This window comes from Chrysoperla carnea, chromosome 2 (genome assembly GCF_905475395.1).
Source record: "Chrysoperla carnea chromosome 2, inChrCarn1.1, whole genome shotgun sequence".
NCBI classification, from domain to species: domain Eukaryota; kingdom Metazoa; phylum Arthropoda; class Insecta; order Neuroptera; family Chrysopidae; genus Chrysoperla; species Chrysoperla carnea.
The window spans coordinates 51,944,013-51,965,734 of NC_058338.1; the positions used below are offsets into that span (position 1 = coordinate 51,944,013).

At 29.5% G+C, this 21,722-nt stretch overlaps 1 protein-coding gene across 1 annotated transcript in view; it reads right to left on the reverse strand.

Annotated features, from left to right (window-relative positions):
- Positions 1-21,722, reverse strand: part of LOC123292755 (protein O-mannosyl-transferase TMTC1-like) — a 188,655-nt gene that overhangs the window by 61,823 nt on the left and 105,110 nt on the right. The window contains exons 3-6 of the mRNA XM_044873469.1: positions 21,068-21,141; positions 16,382-16,519; positions 16,246-16,318; positions 11,557-11,660 (exon numbers count right to left, since the gene is read on the reverse strand). Coding sequence (XP_044729404.1) covers positions 11,557-11,660; positions 16,246-16,318; positions 16,382-16,519; positions 21,068-21,141 — 389 coding nt within the window. The remainder of the gene's footprint in view (positions 1-11,556; positions 11,661-16,245; positions 16,319-16,381; positions 16,520-21,067; positions 21,142-21,722) is intronic.

Consider the following 21,722-nt stretch of genomic DNA (forward strand, 5'->3'; position numbering starts at 1 on the left):
TTACCACCTTTTCCACTGATAATTTCATTTATCAGCTCCTCAATAATTTTCAGTTAATTAAAAAAAACCGAAATAATGTTTTTTGGTAAATACTTCGAAACTAGTACCAATGGCGACCGGAAGGTGATGTATAGCTGGTTTTTACGTATGCTATTTGGACCCTTTGGGGAAGTGTGAAACTACGTTTTGCAAAGCAGGTGAACAAATATTTTCATAATTTTTTTATGGATAGGTAAATACACGAGAACTTCTATTTGAAATAAAATTTTCAATTTGCTATAATGGATTGTGGAATAGATTGTAATGTCAGAATCAATTAGTTAATCTTAATTCTCTCGTTACTTACTGCACTCTTTGGTAAAGGCTTAAGAGTTCAAGCATAGATGCTAGCATAAATTTGGATCAGTGGTGGAATGAAGTTGATGGAGAGAATGTTCAATGTCTAATAAACTGATGAAATAATGATTTTTATTTGAATACTATGTTGTTTCCATTTGGTAATTTTGATATATGTCTTGTAAAATATTAGTTTATTTTGAACATTTAATCAAAATATCCGCTAATTTCAAAAAATAAAAATGTAAATAAATTGAAAATTTAATATTTTTTGTTGTAAAGAATGTAAAATCAATAACAATTTTTCTGCTAGGCAATTCTATTTTTTGTTAGTTAAATATGGAAGTTACGAAATTCACGAGTAAGTTTGGAAATCTTGATATAATGATTGAATGGGATGATCAGGCCCGGATTTACCATGCAGGCATTGTAGGCAGTCGCCTACAGCGGCAAGAATTAAGGGGCGGCAAATTTTAGCGAAAACTTCGAAAACTTGTTCAATTCGCGGGAATTGAATTTCCCGCCTGGTTTGTTGGCACGCGTACCAACATCAAAAGTGGAAAATGTCTGAATCGAGAAAAAAATCGATTTATAGAGTCATCTCGACACTGACATAATATCGAATATTCGATAAGTTTCTATATAATCATGTTGATTTCTCCTATACGTGTTGTGAAATAAAACATAACCTCCTCTGTGATTAGTAACGAACATTGGCGGTTGAGAATTCATTGTGTTAATTCATTGTCAACAATACGTGTGCTGCGACAAGTTTCAAGGGCATAAATTTCAGTGATACACGTGAAGATTTTGATTTGTATGAAAAAAAAGCGCTCGCTGTTTCCGAAAACCAAGAATACAAAACGGCTACTACGCGAAAAAAAGGCAAGAAAACTTAGATGCGATGAATCGAGAGATGGGGAAGTTGAACTCGTTGGTCGGGAAAACTTTAGAATAAATACTTTCAACGTCATTTTAGACAAAATTTTCAAAATTTTATCAGAATTACAAAAAAGAGAAAAAGCGTACAAAGTCCTTTATCAGAAATTCTCAGTCATTACAGACATGCATTGTTTGAATAAAGAAGAAATTTATGAAAAATCTGCTCAGTTGATAAATTTCTACGATCAAGACATCGAAGCATCGTTTGCAAATGAAATGATTTTATTTAAAAGTTATTGTGCTAAAAAGAACATGGAAAAAAATTCTCCTATAGATCTGCTAAAATTAATAAGAACCAAGGAGCTCCACACAGTTTTGATGTTTCCGAATGTTGATATAGCGTACCGAATGCTTGTTTGTACACCCGTGTCAAATTGTAGCGCTGAACGTTCATTTTCCGTGCTGCGGCGAGTAAAAAACTATTTGAGATCAAAACTGGTTGCGGGACGATTAAATGCACTTGCTTTGTTAACTATAGAATCAGATTTGCTCATGTCTCTAGATTGTGATGACATTATCAATAACTTTGCCATTTTAAAAACAAGACGTAAAAATTTGGGCCAATAAGCAATAATTTTTGTACAAAAGACAATAGCATAAATAATGGTATTGTTGAATGACATTAAGTCATATACCTCATTATTATAAGGCTACTGATTATAATTAAATAAAATATTTGCTTTCAGAAAAATGCATTCTATTGAATGAAACAAACTAATTCCACCATTTAAGAAATTTCAAGGGTGGTGGAGGGGCGGCAATTTTGGCAACTGCCTAGGGGCGGCAAATTTCTAAATCCGGGCCTGGGGATGATCTCCAGTTCTTTTATATGTGGGTGAGATATTTGCAATTTAAATATTCGACCCCTGTCAACGATTGACAATATTAGCAAATCACTTTCCAAAATAACTACTTCTTAAAAAGTATAACGAATTTCAGTGTGATGATGTTAATGATCTAGTATTGTCTAATCTAATCCACCGAAAATAATTCACCTTACACCTATGTAGCACACTTTTAACGTATGAAGATATTCCTATAAAAAAACACTCTATATGTCTATATGTCTATAACTGTTATGTTTGTGAAAGTTTTCCCAAACAACTATAACCTAGTGAACTGCTGAAGACGATAACTATATCCACAAAACCAATATATACATATACATATCTAGATATAATATATCTTAGAACAACACCCGCTGTATGGAACACAGACATTTCAAGGAGTGTTTGTATGGTTGATGACAACACATTGATGATAATGGTGAAGCACTAGGAATATACGAAGCGTATATTATTATGTAGTTGATGTTATTATAGAATTGTTATGGAGGCACCCATTTCTACCAATTAGTGCAAGCAATATAGTAGAAAATTGATTCTGGTCTTAGTAATTTTTTAGAAGTTGATAGTAGAAAATCTGGATGTTCGAGCCGACAGGGAGTCGGTTCGATGAACAATGTCCAAAATGTTGTAACGTAGAACGTGTAATTGGAAAATTATAACTTAATAGTAGTAAATTATGATTCTTTAATCCATTTTTCGATGAAAAACTACTTCTAAAGATAATCTACTAATAACGATTAAAAATTTCTGAAACCATAGGCTTATTTTGTTCCCAAAAGACGAGTTCAAGCAAGAAAGTTCCCAACTATTTTTCCACCAAAGATCACCTTGATTGTTTTGCTGTTAGCAATAGAAATTTACAATGGAAAATTATTTTGCCAAGTCACTTTTGCGTTTTAATCAATTAGCTAGATTCTTTGTCTAATAATATTGTTTAAAGCTGTATTTTTAGTATTAGAATTGGAATGTAAAATTATAAATATCATTTATGAGAAGACATAAAATTACAAATTGACGACGAATAATCGGCCAAGGGAACAGTTACGATTTGCGATTTCAAAAGTTTCCGATACATACGTTTCTTCCCAGTTTCTCTCAATTTGCAAGCAATGAAAAACAAACTTTATCTGAACTAAAAGGTCTATGAGTCAGTTATTGAATCCTTTAAGATGCGGTTTGGTTATATTACGGGAGGCAACGATGGGATTATATTTATTGTAGTAATGGAAAACATTTCAAAATCATTAAAAATGTATTAATAGAGCATCTTGCCATGGTGTATTTACGAAACTCCCACAGACCACCTGTAGTCCGCAGACCACAAGTTGGAATCACTGGCATAAAACAATTATGTAATTAACATCCTTAAGAGTTGTATTAGCTCCTTGAAAAAGGTACCATACATTAAAAATGGTACCATACCTATATTTGTGAAAAACTTCTTAAGGTTATTGAAAAGATTGAACGTTTTATGTACATTCAAAATGGTCTTTTACCCACATTATAAGAATGTTGTTTTAATTCTTATTTTTCTCTCCTAAGTCATACATTTGGCATGATTATCTTTTTCGCTCATGTTTTTGCTAATTTTACAAAGAATTTGATTTAAATTTTGATCCAAAAAATCCTTAAGGTCTCTATTGCTTGAACTAAATACTCTAATGTTGTGACCATCAACCAAGTAAATAACCAAACACAAGGTATTATTATTGAAATATCTTCTGTATTACATCATTGTGAATTAATTATTGGAATCCAAATGAACCTCTATTAACTCTTACACATGATCGTTGAACATTTACGGCATTCATCAATTTATTTAGAAAATACACCAAATCATTGCCTTCCTTTACTTCCATTTTGTTTCTGCTCCTCAATTCGCCCGTTGTGGTTAAAAATTTCATTAGGCTTCGAAATTTTATGTAGAATTTTGCTATAAAATTAAATTTTCCAAGCTACCTTTTTCTATAATATATTCTCATTACTATGGGTCCCATAGGAAAAGGTTTCCAAATTTTGTTAACACTTGGACAAAAACGTTATATTGAAGCAAAAAATTAAAGAAAAATACTTTCTAGGTTCGACGTAGAATGTTATATATGGTGACTCTACTTTCTAACTCGCTCAGTATTTTCCTAGATAATAATGTTTTTGTCACTAATGTAGTTCAAGGCCCATTAAGTTGTCTTATTTACAGAAAAAAATTCAAGAACCGTGACCGCGCAGAAAAAGTTCTACAATTTTGAATTACACTTACAATTTGGTTTCATACTGCTTTCAAACTGAAGAAAACTTACTTTTCGTATGTTTTTTTTTAAGATTGATTAAGGTAAGGTAGGTTACAAACAAAATTAAGGCTTTTAGTATTTTTCTACGATTTTATTTTGTCTATCTCGCATGTAAAAAAGTTATTGACAACAAAATATGTTGAAAAAATGATAGAATGGCATATGAATCAAAAATAATTTTTCTCTGATGATTAGGTTATATTGGCTGTCCGCGAAGAACACACTTAGGCTATAGAGCCCATTGTGATAACATATATGTATTTTACCACCTTTCCGATGATAATTTCATTTATCAGCTCCTCATTTTTAGAGGCTGAGTGCACCTCCTTCATACATATACCATGTACTACACCAGCCCATCACAACTATTAATTAAATTAATTTTATTGCGAAGGTGAGAATCGAACCTGCTACCCTATGGCCACCGCGGACGGAATTGGTTACGCCTTAACAAACTGAGCTAATAGGGCGACTTTTTTTTCTATGATAAAAAGCAAAATTGAAAAAAAATTAATTCGAAAAATTGGATTTTCACAGTTTCCATAAGTTTTGGTTAAAATATCAATTATCAAAAAGGCAGACAAAATGAGTCGTGAAAATCTCGCTCTATTATGGCCTCACGGCATTGTAGTACAATTTATATTTATGAAAAGTGATTTCAAATAACGATTAAACAATAATTCTCTTCAAAAACAGTCTAAATTTCATCATTTCCTTACAATTTATCATAAATATTTTGTTCGTTGTACAATAAAAATGTCTTTTTTGGCTTATGTCGTGGTTTTTTTTATGAAATAGTCTTCCAAGTATATAATATAAAATATATATTTCCTTCATATCAAAATATATTGTTTATGATTTATCGTTATATAGTTTTATTTCATGCCAAAAATATTAAATTTGAAACTGTGCTGTGTTGTTGATAAAATATATCTTTTATGTCTATGAAAATAAATTTCATATTGATATGATAAAATCAAATATGGCAGACGACTTATTGACATGTTTTTTTAAAAACATTTATTTAAAAAGACAAGTGAATTTGACGTTAAATATATTGTTTATTAATAATAAAATTCTTTCTGGAAATTAAATTCCCTCTAATCATATATTTGATAATTTTTTTCATGAATATTTTTTCTTCAGAGAAAAATAATGTCTTAAAAACAACAAGTTAAAACAAACAATTGACTGAGTTAATTGTTGAAATACCATGTATAGACAGTGTTCATTACACTGGCACAATACACGTACATAAAAACTTTTTACTCACGGGTAAAAAGTGATGTCTACAAAAAAATTATTAGGATGGGATTTTAATGAGCTATTATTGACTGCGTATTTTCTATTTTATAACTTTGAAACATAAAAATCATTTATGGAAGTCATTGAATTACATTAACAGAGTATGCCAAATATGAAAACTTTGGTAAAACGTTATCAAATTTGCTGAAATGTCTCTCTATTAGTATTATATCCCTGTCCAGGCATCTATGGAATATCGGTGTCGCTACGAAATCAATTTGATTAAACTAATTTCCCTTTCAATTTGCAAGAATATATACAAAACCATTTGACGACAATCACTCACCGCTTTTCACAAATACAACAAATTTCAAAAAATTCGCTGCGACTCTTTTAAGAGGAACAAACACACAGGCACGCACGCTAGAGGAGATTTATAGTTAATAAATAACGTGGTAATGATATTAGTCGTCATGAAGTCCCCGAAAACAACGTTTATATGTGTAATTTCCACATTATTTATTTATTCACTTCAAGCACGTTTTAGTGTATGAGCACGTAGGCTTCTCTTGCGTTTAAATTAGCCATCACTATTAGAAAGAGTCTATTCTAAAAGTTTCAATCCAGTGTTCCATGTAACAAAACGTAATTTTTCCCCCACTTCCTTCCCTTATTAGGCTGCGTGAGTGACAGTGACCTATTATCCTCTTAAACTTAGAATAAAAATTTCAGGCCTTTATATTGAACCGTTTTAAAGTAATGCCAAGAGTTGCCGAACTTTTAATCTGTTATATAAACAGAAAAATTATCACAAACCTTATTTAAATGTGAATCATCAATAAATTACAATTGGTGACGGTTTTTTATTACTTTAACGATACAAAAAATTATGCTATTTACATCAATTACTCTGTTGTACAGATAAATTTGCATAGTGGAGTTTAAACAGAAACGTTGCTTTTAGAATGGGATGCTGCTGTCTAACAATAGTGATAATATTAAATATTACACAGAATGTAACAATTTAGAGTTAATGTACATGAAAATAATTTCAACAAAACATTGTTTTATCAATATCCAAAGCTATTATCAAGAATGTTTATGCTTACAGTTTGGTTATGTTAATATTTTGAATGGTTCTACAGGGTGGACCATTTTCAATCAAAAAAATATAAAACAACTGATGTGGGACATCATGTTTAGATTCTAAATGGTAAGAGATAGAAACTCTTACTCTTTTAATTAGAAAATTGATCCTCATGAAAAACAAACATTCTTAAAGACATTTTTTTCGAAAATTGTAAGCTTTCGGAGGCAATGCGGCTTAAAAATATGGCATTTAATCGAAAGAAAACACGCTAGATACAGAAAGATGCTTGTGTCCATGCCTTTGACCTATAATTATCTTTAAACTACTGTTCTTCTATTTATAACTTTAGGATCTAAACTGGCTTATAGAAATCCGAAAAACCAGTTCCAATCTGATGTCAGAAGATGAAGTCCCACATCAAACTCAGCAACATTTGTTCAAGTAATTTTTGAATTTGTTAACTACAAAACTATATATTAGCCTCTAAAGATTAAAATGGTTCACCCCGTATGATACTTTGAATGGTTAGTTTTAGTACTCAAAACTAAGTGTAGTAGCTATTAGTAAAGTTTTGGTCAGGTGAATACTTCTGCATATACATTATCAAATTCTGTTAAAAAAATATAAACTAATATATTGCAAAGTTGAAATACCTTTCATCCTATATAAACGATTCAGAAACTATTTGCCTAGTGTTAGGAAATAATATTATGTGATATTATACCAATACCAACATTATTTATAAATACATTGATTATGCAATAAAATTTCAAGTTTTCTCAAATGATGACAATAAACGTATATTCGGCGTATAAATACCTATTCACAATACCTGAATAATAATAAATACTACCTTAATACTATTTAGATACCTTTTCACAATTCTAGATAAATATGGTGGGAACGCAAATAAAAACATAAGTATATGGTAAGGTAATATAATGCATTGTTTATATGCGTTTCCACCATTAATTGCATTAAATATTTTTTATTAAATTTTCTAATGTTCGGCAAAACTTCCTTAATTTCTGTTCTGCTCAATTTTCTTCATACAAACCTTCCCCTGGCAATAATTATTACAACGGAAAAATAATTTTCGAAATTGTTCCATCCGTTCACGCGTGGTTCAATGACCAGAAGAAATAGGGGTTGATTTATTATATTATATGTGAACTGATTGATCAGTCAGTAAGTCAGTCAATTTCTTCTTTTATATATTTAGAATAAATTGTCTAGTTGCCATGGTATCGTGTTGGCTAAACTAGCAGTACCGTAGAATAATTTTATACTGATATATATTATAATACAGAGATTGTGTGATAATACAGATAATAAATTCTGGCATGGCAGTTTTCGTCGATAACGGACTTGAACTACTACGTGATTTGTAAAAAGTTTTAATTTAGAAAATGAACAAGGCAAGGGTGTTTGTGTTCCACTCGTAATTTGGAGCCTTTGATCAAGTGTATAGCTTAACACAAATTTTTTCTGTGACTTACTGAAAAAAACAATTGCCCCCATACCATTCTCCATTATTAACTTAAAAGTTCCCAACATTTGTCAATAAAAGACCAATGAACAGCAGCAAAAAAGGTATAGTATTTGCCAGAAACACGCATTTGTCTCTTCTCGACGTAAAAAATGTTCAAAATGAACATCATTATTATCATAGCACTTTAATATATACACATAAATAAAAAAAAGTTCAAACCAAATTTAATGTTTACAATTATTATCGATGCGAAAAAAGCATACGAAAAAGAATTTGAAAACCTTTTCCCTGTGGCATTTTCCTTGTATACATGTACAATCGTATCACTAATATGAAATAAAGATATTGAAAATTGTTATATTATTATTCAATGCCCAATGTTTTCTACTTGCTATTTTCTAAATTCTAGCATGCGAATGTATTTATTATAAGATAGAAGATATGTTAGCTTGAAGACCGAAATTGCAAGTGAATGTTCTTTAAGTTTCCAAACTAGGCCAAAACCCGTTTAAATGGAAGTACATGTTTTTTTTTATGAGATGCTTGGCAAAAAAAGTTTTGGCTTGCAACATTATCCTCGCGTGTCTAAAGTTTGTAAAGTCCTTGCATGTAGTTTGTAGAAAATTCGATGTAGATTTAAAATCACAATTATTTCCAAATAACTTGTTTAAAGCCTTTTTGTTTTTCGGTTCAATCACAAATAGAGTATTTCAATTTCATGTGTATAACAACATTGTGTTTTTATAACAAAAATACCCTACGGTAGTTAAAAATTTGCTTCATTATTTCAAGTGGATTGAATTGATTTGATAGTTATTTACTAATCATAATAAAACGGCCCAAGGCATCCTGTGAAAATCGATTGCTTTGCCTGTTAATTAAATACTACTTTTATTTGAAGCGGTAAAAAATACTATTATATAAATAATTTTTATTTCAGGTTACTTTAGAAAATAAAATCAAAATAAATATTCAATTTTAAATCTCCTTTAAAAAAAAAAGATAGTTAAATGAGGATTATTAAAAAAGCTGTATTCGTTGTGTGCTGAACAGGGCTAACGCCAAAAAGAGCAAATTCAACATTTCCACATTATTGCAAATAATTTCTCCAATTTATTAAAATTAACCAATAACAGTATTTTGTGAATAGATTCGTAGTATTTAATACATTTGAGAGACTACTCATTAACTGATTGACTGTAGTGGAAGGTTATCAATATTTTTGCGCAGTAAAGCAAACTTTCATTGTGCATTGAATAGACTTCTAGAGTTCAACTTATTAGATGCTCCCTAAGCTAGCAAAACTTATATCTTTATCAGGTACGAATTAAATACGAATTTCAAATTAACAATCTTATTCTCTCATTTTAATGGGAGAATATAATTTTAATGTTATGCTAATAGATATACCTTAAGCTCAAAATGATGAAATATGAATGCAAATGATTTCGACTTGCCTTAATGATTCAATTTTAAGAAAAATGTAAAAAAAGAAAAAGGCAAAAATGCTGAAATACCTATTTTTAATGAAAAGAAATCAATTTTCTGCTTGATATTCTTGAAATTACTAGTTTTGTCTAAATGCTTATGGCTAATTTCGAAAAATGGATTTCTTCTACTAAAACCCACATACATTAGTCTTTTTTCAATCACATAAATTTCTTAGTGAATCACTAGATCATTCCATACACGTTTAAAGGGTGTTTCAGTACCAACGGCAATCAATCATAACTTTGCTCTTACGGTAAGAGTTTAAGAACATTGTTATATATATGCGTGGGCCCTAAGAAAACTGAATCAAGAGCATTTTTTTCCAGAAACTGAGTCAAGAAATTAAGTCCCATATTATTTATTCAATGTGTTAATTAACCAATCGTTTTCAAAAATTTTCACTTAGAAAATGAATGGTACAGATTTTCTTTTTTCTTTTCTTTCAAAAAATTCAAATGAAATTTACTTTTATTCAGCTCCATTAATATTTTGTCAGAGGTTCTTGGTATTCACTAATGTCATTGTTGAAGGTAATCAGAGACATAATAAAACAAAAAAAAATTTCAGAATTAATGTTAAATTGCATATTAAGATGCGAAAATGATTAATGTAGTTAAGTGAACCCCCTAACAACAGGCCTGTTTAGACCGTTGGTTGCCGTTGCACTTGTACCTACCATCGAATTTAATCAACTTTTTTTTACATATTTTATGGAATTTCCATGCTTCTTTTGATTTTCCTAGTTTGTGGGGGTGCAAGCAATTTTAATGTTGCGCGTGCAACTACGAAATGTTTTATTTATACCAGCAAAATTATCGAACAAGAAAATAGAAATTTTGTATCATTTTATTTGTGTTTTCATTGTAAAGTAATAGTATTTAAAAGTGGTACGTCTGAAGAACGTCGAGAGCTGCGGGGGTTATCACTCTTTTCGAATCATCTTGTACATTGTTCACAATATAAATATAATGCCACGAACTGTTGTGTGATAGATATTCTATTATCAATGAAAAACTTGTCCTATGCTCTCGTCAATGTGTAAAAATCTTATGTTGAATAGAATAGAAAACTTTTATTCTAGAATAGAATAACATATCTTGTCGTCGTTTCACAAGATTCAATGTGATATCAATGGAAGATATGTGCGTTGAATATAATACATCAATAAATAGTGGTTTATTTTCTTCGCTTCTACTTGTTTTTTTTTCTCACTTATTTATACTCTATAAGACAATTCTAAATTAATATGTAGTGATACCAACGTTGTACGAACTCGCTCCGCTGGAATGTTCCAGGTTCTCTTTTTAAATAATTGTAAAAACGTAGGTTAAGAATACAAGTAACTCGAAAAAGTCTTACACACCGTAATCCATCCGTTGAATCCGATATTTTCCCTTGATTTCTCAGAAAGCCTTTGCCTTTAGAGCGCGCTTCACTCCGTTATAATATGAATAATTCAAATCAAATGAAATAAGAAAACTAATTAAAAATCCAAGTGATTTTATGTTGATAAAAATTATGAAATAAGTCAATCTGATCTCTCTTTACTAATCATTTTCGCATCTTAATATGCAATTAAACATTAATTCTGTAATTTTCTAATGTTTTATTATGTCTCTGATTAGCTTCAACAAAACCTTTCGTTAATTAGAGGTATTTACACTTTTTTTTTTTAATAGTTGAAAATATTAACCCTTTATTTATAGTTGTAAAAATTTGTTATAAAGAGGTTGTTCGCAAAAAATGTTCGCACACAATATTAAATACGTTTTATATATATAATGTTGAATATTATCTGTATTTAAATAACTTAAAGGTACATACCTGACATAAAGCGAAGGATGAAATGCTGTGGGGTTATCCTGTTGTGAAAACTTTGGCAAAGAACCCTGAAGGATGGCAAGGCGTACCGCTAACAAAACACCCAACTGAAAAACAAACCAGATACAGATCATTACCTTCAATGAACATCCGTTAACTTATCTTATATTTTATGTAACAGAGAATCAATGCACAAAACATTTCATTTATCCATTTTATTCCCCATTTCATTTGCTCTTTATTTTCTCTATATTATCTTTTTCTCTTTAATTTCTTGTTTCCTATCATCTCTTGTTATTATTCAATAAATTTTCTATCATAGTCGCACCGTGCGTGAGTTTTATGGGAAGCGTTTCCATGGCAACGATACACTGCTTTTTTTTTTAAAAATATTATACTGCGTGTTTAATACACTGCTTTAATTATAGAATTGTATGGATGCATATATAATTGCATGGATTGCATTTATGGCTCATTGAGAATTTAATATTATTATCTAACAAATTTAAATAAATAATTATGATAATTAACATTTGAAAAATAATATTTGTGCAAATTGATTTCTTATTTTCACAATTTTTAATGCATTAAGTTTAATTAATTAGTGTTTTTCAATAATTTTTATTTGACATTTTCTATAACTTTAACATGTAAAAAATTGCAAATTAGTCATAACAGCCTCCTTTATCGCCAAAATTTTTCGCTGGAAGTGCATCGATTATTATCCCTACCATGACTACACACACAACGAATACAGTACAGTGTATTATGTATAATGTAAATTATGTGATTAATAAGTGATGCTGGAAAATATTAGGTTGATTAGTAAAAAGCTTTTTTTTCGACCATGAACATCACTCGATAAAGAAATAATTATGTCCTTCAAGAACATATGAAGTGCAGTACCAAAACAGAAAAAATTGGGACGAAAATCAGTATCCAAAAGAAAAAAGATTTTTGTCTCGAATACAATAAAATACTCTTTTTTCAAATCTTTTGGTTATGTTTGGGTATAAAATTTTAAAATTTTTTTCTCTAAATTTTTCGCTTATATAATTAATTTACCTACACTTTTTTGAACGTTTTGATGAGTGTAGATAGAAATTAGGGACGACGAATTTAAATTAAAATCATGTTTTGAAGAGGAAATTTTCTAATCAATATATTCTGCAAGCGTAATTAAAGGCTGCAGGAGATGTGAGGAGTCGTATATCGAACGAAATGTCTTTATTTAAACATATTAGTTAATTAATGAAGAAATCACTAGCACAGTAGCCTGAAAGACGTATATCTCCCTCTGTTATGGGGGAAAGAATTGAGTCATGATCTGCTAGTCGTATAAAAATCTCAACGCAGTCATCCCGAACGGAATACAAATTTAATTACCTAAATGATGTATATTTCTGCCGAATGTATTATACGAAGATATTTTTTACCCGGTTTATTCTTTTATGTAATTTTATGTAAAATCAATTTATGAAATACATTCGATAAAAATTTCCAGATATCAAATCATGGGATAAGGTTTCAGCACAAAGATTTTACTCAATACTTTTAATGGTATTGTGGTGGTAAATGCCTTAGTAACAAGAATATAAGAAATTAAAAAACTTCAATGATATTAATGAGACACTCGACAAATTTTCTTCTAGATATTATTAAATAAAAAACAAGTGAAAACAAACAATTGACGGAGTTTATTGTTGAAATACCATGTGCAGGCAGTGTTAATTACGGCGTCACATTACACATAGATACATGTCACACACATATTACAGATATATAAAACACTCTCATATAATACACACTATACAATTTGCGCTCTCACGGATAAACAATGATGCTTAAAAAAAATGTTTCAAATAAAATTTGTTTATTTTTTATAATGAACATTTTTTATATTTAAAATTTTGTTCTATCTCGAACGGTTTACCAGATGGGTCCGTAGGATTCAAGATCCAATTGACCTATGTAGCTCATTTACAAACTCGACCTCACTTTTTACCCAGATTGATATTTCTTTTCGTTTTTGAGTAATCGTGATGACAGACGGACAGACAGACGACAGACGACAGACGACAGACGACAGACGACAGACGACAGACGACAGACTAACAGACAACCGGACATGGACTAATTAGATAATTTTATGAACACCTATAACAAAATTTTGTTCATAGCATCAATGTTTTTAAGCGCTACAAACTTGGGACCAAGCTTATTATACCTTGGTATATTTCATATACATGGTATAATTAAGCTGGATACAAATACCTAAATTTTATATTATAAGGTTAATTTTAGATGAGCACTTTCATTTTTATATTATTAAGACACGTATTTTCCACTGAAAACTTCAAGGACAGACATGTAATTATTACATGAATGAAAAATATACCTTTTTAGTATAACATAACACCAATTAAATACATCATAAAAGTATTTTTTAAAGTCTAATAAAGATCCAGTCAGTTTCTCTTTCTACAAACCTTTAATAATAAAACATTTTTACATTATTAGATACATTCCCCCGGGGGTTGAATGGGATAAATTTCTCTTTTTTAAAAAGGAACATCAATCAAACTAATATGAATATTAATCATAATGATTTTCACAAACTTTTGTGTAGAATATAGCTTCATTTTTTTGTGAAATGATTACTGATATAAAATAATAATACTTTTTTGATCATATCATATTTTTATTGACTGTGTAGAGAGAGATGAATTAGATTTCATAATGTAAATGGTTTACAAAAGGTCTCAAAAATGAGCCACACCATGATCTGAATTACAGGACACTTATTCTGTTACGTGGATGCAGGAATATAGAAAAAAAATTTTATTCTTTCTCATTGTATCAAAAAGCTAATAAATCGATCGGTTACGTTTGGTTTTTTCGAGGAAACCAACTGTTTTTTTTATCGGGGAATACAGGGTCATTAACAAAGGGTGGGATTTACAGTTTGTTTTTCTTCGCTCGAAGCATTAATCTGTCAATTGTCGTCATGGTGGACATATGAATCTAGAATACTTAAATATCTTTGTTGGGTATTCAGTTACTTCGGTACAACGATACACAATATTACATACAAATATTACTTTCTATCATAATTGACCCCTTTGTTGGAAGACTACCATCTAGCTAATCTAACGTAATACTGTGTCCAGGGTCGCTTTCGATTCTCCTGCTGTATTAAAGTCAAAGGCTCGTTACTCTATACTTAATAATCATACTATAGTATATGCGTGAATGTAGCATTCTCGGTAATGAAAACTCCATGATGATATATGAAAAAGAAATGTTTTGAGTGAAGAGCTCTGCACCCTTTCGTTTTGCAATTTTTGAGTACTTTTCGACTAAAAAATACTTTTATACCTTGTATAATTAGTTAATTGAATGAAATGACTAATTTATACTCCTAAAGTAATGTTTGTTTTTTCTGTTAAAAGCTATGGAAATAATGGAATAAAAAGAGTCGATGGATTAATAATACAAATTATCAAAGAAAATTTATGGAAGCTCTGGGTAAAGCTCTAAATAACTTTTTGTATTGTACATTCGTATGTAGACTAAATTGTAGAGGCATCTTTTTAATGAATTCAATGACACTTAGTTTACGTAACTAAATTACCCATTATTTCTACACTGATGATGACTACATTGTGGTCAAAATACGTTTTTAAGTTCTCAGCTTAGCTCAACGCTATTATTTAATTATGCAAACCTGCTTTATCTGCTGAGGTTATAGAAGGATTTTGAAAATACAATAAAGAAAACACCTTTTTTTGAGACACCTTGCATTCGAAAGTCAAAAAAGCCGGAAGGTGCTGATGTATAGATATTAAAATCAGTTGAAAGTAGTCAGAAACAGATACAAGAATCACCTTTTGTATAATATATATATAAAAGGGGTATCCTTATGCCAATGTTTTAGATATAAAATAAAACATACAAGTACATATTATACTTGTAAATTGATCAGTGGTAATAACTTGAGGCAATTACAAATAAAATCCTGAAACAGTTAAAGAGAGTTAATTAACTAATGGGTTTGTTGAATGTTAATAAAAAAAAAGAAGGTATTACTTTTAATCAAAGGAAGAATCGTGTAATTAGTATTTGTATATATGTGTGTATGTATAGAAAGACGTTATTAGATAGGGTATAAAATGTTAGTAAAAGTATCCATCTTCTGTTAAATTATGTACCTTTTTAATGTACGCCATCGCAATAAAATGGGAAAATTAGGTATGCGGTCTCGTATAAAATAATCTTTAGTGCTTTGCATGGTTTTCTAGGAGATCATTTATTTTTATTATATTTTGTCTTTATTATTTAAAACTTTAAATATTTTGGCTTTATTGATTTAACGACATACATGTTCAATTTTTTAAGTACAAGTAAAAGAAAGGAAAAGAGTGATACCGAAACTTATTTCTACTAAAAAATACGATTATTTCCTATCATGTGAGCCAAAACAATATTGACTAAACAATATAATTTTGACATACCAGAGAATAATTGACAAATCCCATACCAGATAATATGTAGACATATTCTTCGAAACTGAAAAAGCTTGATTTAGTTTACTATACTTTTTAAAACAAACTCAAATAATTAATATCATTGTGATAACTATACCATTATCATTAAAAAATAAAATAAGTATATTAGGAAATTCTTACTTACCGACATCAAAATTTTTGATGCTCGCCGAGCTAATTGGCATGTTTCTTCGTTCCATCGAACTTCCACGAAAGTCCTGTAATTAAGGAACAAACGTTTAAAAGACTAAAAACGTTTTCGACAATAAAAACGTACTTACCGTTTGATAAAAGGCCAACATCTGTACATATCATATGCCAAGTTTAATACAAATACTGTAATTCCTGTTTCTTTGGCAAGCATACTTAATCCACCTAAAGCAACACTTGCCCATATTTGACATTTACCATCAATATGCCTGAAACCAAGGAATAATTCTTAAAAATTTAACTAATTGTGTTTTTATTTTAAAAATTCCGAACAAAGTATGGCATATATTTCCCACTAGTATGGAAATTGATGTTTAGCTTAACAAGTGAAAACAAACAATTAACTGACTTGATTGAAATACTCTGTATAGAATATTCTAGTTGAATGTCAGTGTTTGCATTATTTATAATAAATTAGAAAAGTTAAAAAATCAACACAATTATGGCCGCCGATTATGTCATTTGTTTTGTTTTCCAATAATTGTGAAAGATTCGTCACTAGTTGAATCATTTCGGAAAAAATGAACACGCAAATTTTGTCAAAATTTGCGCCATCAGGGATAACATAAACGCTTACGAAAAAATTTTTGAAACATAGGTTGTTTATTTTTATTAGGAACATTTTTTAATTTAAATTTTTGTTCTGTCATTAACTGTTTACAAGATGGGTCCCCCACTTTACTATATTGCTCATTTACAATCCTAAACCAATCTTTTACATCCCGAGCAGGCTATAAAAATTTTTTCTTGCTATCTGTTTTAGTTTAGCAGCTATCTTGTTTTCGGGTGGACATCCTACTATATCAAAAAATGTATTCGTGTTATTAATATTTTTATGCCTTTCAAACTTGGGACTTAAATTATTATACCATGTAAATATCCCGACAGCAGACACACTGGACTGGCTGTTGGCTTTATCAGGATAATCTAGATAAAAATTAGTTACTTCAATGACGAAATAAGGATTGCATATTTGCAAAGTTGAATGAGTACGGAAATATTTACGCTTAACGTTCTAAAATAAAATATTTGAATTATTTTCTCAAATCAAATTTTCTGATGTAGGGCTTTCATTTTAACTGGTATTAATCGAGACATTCAGATAGTTACAAACGAAAATAATGAAGATGTATTTCGATAAAGGTATTTCAAGTCTAAAATATTCACAAGGGAATTTTTTACATAGAAAATTATGCTGATTCTATTTTTATTGACATTTTTATGCTTAACATGCAAAGCTTCAGTACAGATATTTTAAGGCAAGACCAATAGGGCTGACTATAGTTTTCTTTACAATATTATCTGTTTGTTTTAATACTAAACTCTGCAAGCTTATTCTCTCAAAGGGTGATGCATATGCATAAAGAACATTAATAAATAAATATATATCTGGTTCTCAGATGGCCTTGTAAAGAAACGCAGTCTGTTGTAAACTATCTAAAACATTTTTCATTTTCTAGAAAATTACTACACAACTAATCAAAGTTTGATGCTTTGATCATTCTTTCAAATGTTAATTCAAACAAAATAAATTAAATTCAAATATTACTATTTCTCATTTTCAAAATGTAAGTTTGAAAAATTATTTATAGTTTTGTAATATAAGTTATATAATACAAGCTTATAAAATATAAAAATGTAAGCACTTTTTTACAAATCAATCCAATAAAACTGTTGCATGAAAAATTGCCATCTGTTTCGCGTAACAAGTGAACAACTTCTGTATATCTACACATATGTGTATATATGTATGTCTGTATGTATATATTGGTTAAAGAAAAACTATTTCCTATCTAGTTTTTAGTTTTTAATATAGTATACGTCAACTATATAGTGATTCATCTTAAATGCTTCATTAGTTTTTAAAAAGAATGTAGATTGAATCAATTTTTCTAATGTATATGTTATTTGAGTAAAATAGTCTGCCTATGTAAAGATTCTTCAATGACCTATCCATACTCGTTTAAAAGTACACATTTAAAAAACTACTTGGAAGAGCAAACACGCTCTTTATTTATTATTTTTAACTAGATTCACCCTCTTTTAATCATAAACCCTTTTATTATCAAAATCGGGATGTTGAAAGTGACAAAGTAAACAATTTCCGAGACATTACAGTTCATCTTTTTATATTTTTTGCATAAAATTGGTAGTAAAAAGAAAATATTGACAATTTTAAAACAAAATAAAGTTCGAAAACTTAAACCCCGACAATAAAAGAATCGCGCTTTTAAAAGTATGAAAACAAGAAAAATCGTAAGTGAGATAAGTAAAATCGTAAAATCGTCATTACAGTCGGGTGACCTCTTTTCGGTCCTGTGGAAAACTGTTTATTCCTAGAGGTCCCTCGACTATAATGACGATTTTACTTATCATAACAATTTCAGATGAAAATATTTTCTTGTTTTAATACTTTTTAGAGCGCGATTCTTTAATTGTCAGGGTTCAAGTTTTCAAATTTTTTTTAAAAACCATTTTGGAGTTATAATTTCGTGAGAAAGTGTAGCATAAATATATTTGAAAAGTGCTTTCATTGCTTTTTGTCCTCTAGAGGGCGCCGTTTTCAATTTAATGTGACGCCTATAACAAGCGGTCAATCAAGACGCTTATAACGTTATCTCATTTGTCAAATTTTGATAAGTAATTTTTGAAATCTGAAATATTCCCGATTCCTTTGAAAGTTGAATAAGTGGATTCTATGAATTGAAATTTGCATATTAAAACATAAAAAAATCTCGTTATGATAGAGAATTTGGTTTCAATCAAAATTGGTGAGCTTATTAGCTAGGACAGATTAAGCAAGTGCTTAGAGCTTCTATCCAATGTATGATGTGAAGACCATCGATGTACATGATGTGAAGACCATATTTTACTATAAACTGTCTCAATTAATCTGCTTGGCGAATATTTAGATATATTCAACAATGAAAGATTATATGACCAAAACGCCAGTCGAATTCCATATTAAAATCACAAAACACGATGTAAAGCTACTTTTTTGGTATGTTATTTAGATCCCTTAGGGGAACGTGAAACTACGTTTTGCAAGCAAAAAAAAGATTTGCTCCAAATTTTCATTTTTCACCTATTCACGCAGGTAGTAAAACTTTTGTTTGTTTGCAAAACGTAGTTTCACGTAGAGGTGCAAATAACAAAAAAAAAGCAGCTTTACATCGCCTTCCGACCGCCATTTCACTATCTTTTATATTTTTGGAGAAAATGTACACCAAAGTTTTGTCCTAATTTGCACCCACACGAGAAAACAATAATGTTTACGAAAAATTGTTTCATACAAAATTTGTTTGTTTTTTACAAAGAACATTTTACATTAAAACTTTTGTTCTATCCTGAATGGTTTAACATATGCAAAACTCAAAATTTCAATATTTCTGAAAACCATATAAATTTTTAAGCATCTAATCTCAAAAACTATTAGACTCACGGAACTGTAGGTTGGCTTCAATTGTTTTAAAATTTAATATAATTTCAAAATGAGAGTAGCGACTAATGTCAAAAGTTCATAGTTTCATAAGTCCGAAAATTTTGCGAAATTATTCACGATTTTCACGAATAACGCAGGGGTGCAAATAACATACCAAAAAAGCAGCTTTACATCGGGTCTTGCGATTTTATTATTATTATTATTATTATTTTTTTTAAGATTTTACTGGCGAACAACAATAAATGAATAAAATTATTTTAGGTGTAGTACACTATAATGTAAAATTAAAGTATTGATGTATTTGCATTTATACTATCATAAGCGTGTACAACTAACTTGAAACGACTATTACAACAAGAAGAAAAAAAACAGAAAACACAACATACCACACAGCAAAGAAAAGAGTAAAGAAAAAACACAAGCAAGCAGGCATTGAACGGGTAAAAATAAGGAAAAAAACGGAGAAGAAAACGACATATCTTACTACCATTATAAATATATACTTCATGTGCTCAGTCAAGCTGTTGAGAATTTTGCTTAGTTGAGCATAACATGTAAGAATGATTGTATTTTTGCTATATATTCATAAGTTATATAGAAAATATAAACTTTCTCTCTTCAGATTCACCATCAGCTAGCTCACAACAGAACAGCTTTCTGTATTGGTAAGAGGGTATTGTGCATAAATCAATCTTTGGCGAATGTGTTATGAGAACAAGTAGAATATCGAAGAGGAATGGGTTTTAGGAGACAGATGATTGTAAAATGGTGTATAAACGATAAAATATTGGCTTCGCATCATAGCTTAAAACAATTCAATCACATTGAAACTCATACATTATAATTTTTCTGCCTGCTTTTTTTCTTCTTCTGTGAATAATTTATGTTATTTTGTTTTTTTTTTTTTTTTTTTTTTTAAAATCACTGATATTAAACTTGTTATTGTGACACTTTGTTTAAAGAATTGTTTTGTATTTCGTGTAAGACGACATGTGGAGGTAAATAATTTGTGTGATGTTTTAAATATAAATGTGGTATAAATCTTTCCTTTAAACATTTGAGTATCATAAATCTATAAATTTTTAGTTCTGTCTTATCATTTGCCGTTCAAAAAAAAAAAAAAAAAAACAAAAACAAAAACAAAAAAAAAACTTTAATATGCACTAAAAAGTAAAAGAATAACGACAATTTAATGTAGTTTAAATTATTGTTATTTTTGGAGTCGTTGTCAGTCAAGGAAACAACTCTGAAGTAAGAAATTGTGACGACTCAAAGAATTGGATTAGTTTTTCAATATTGGTATGTTGTAACTTACCCATGATATGCAAGCAGGGATATTAGGAAAAACACGCAGGCCAGGACATCAGCTCGTCCGACAATTCCCGTCACCTGTAAGAAAAGAAATTTATTTAGACAAATTACAAAAAAAAAATAATAGCCTTAATCAAAATATTCAACAATAATATTCTTATCTTCATAAATCTACAGAAATAAATAGCTATTCGAAATAATATTAAGTACACGCATTTTGAGTCTTTATCCCAAACTTTTGTAAATAAGGAAAACTTTTGGTGATATAAAGTTTGACAAGTAGAATCCAATAAAAAAAAAATGAAAATATTAGTAAATTTTTAACGTAACAAAAAATTTAAGGCCTTTTCTGCACAAATATTTCCAAAAGTATTTGAAATGAAAAATATTTGTATCAAAAATTCTTATCGCAGTTTTCGTATTTTTCAAATTATCTGAGAAAAACTTTACACATCAAATACTTGTATGTGTAAAGACAGTTGACTTTTAAAAAATATTACGTCATTTAAATATTATTCTTTGTCTTAAAACAGTTTTGATAGTGCACAAATCAAAGTTTGTTGTGCTAATCAGTTTTACTAATATTTTATGAACGTAAACGAATATTCCTTTACTGATATAACTCCCAAGCTAACGGATTTTCATCTTAACTGTCGTCT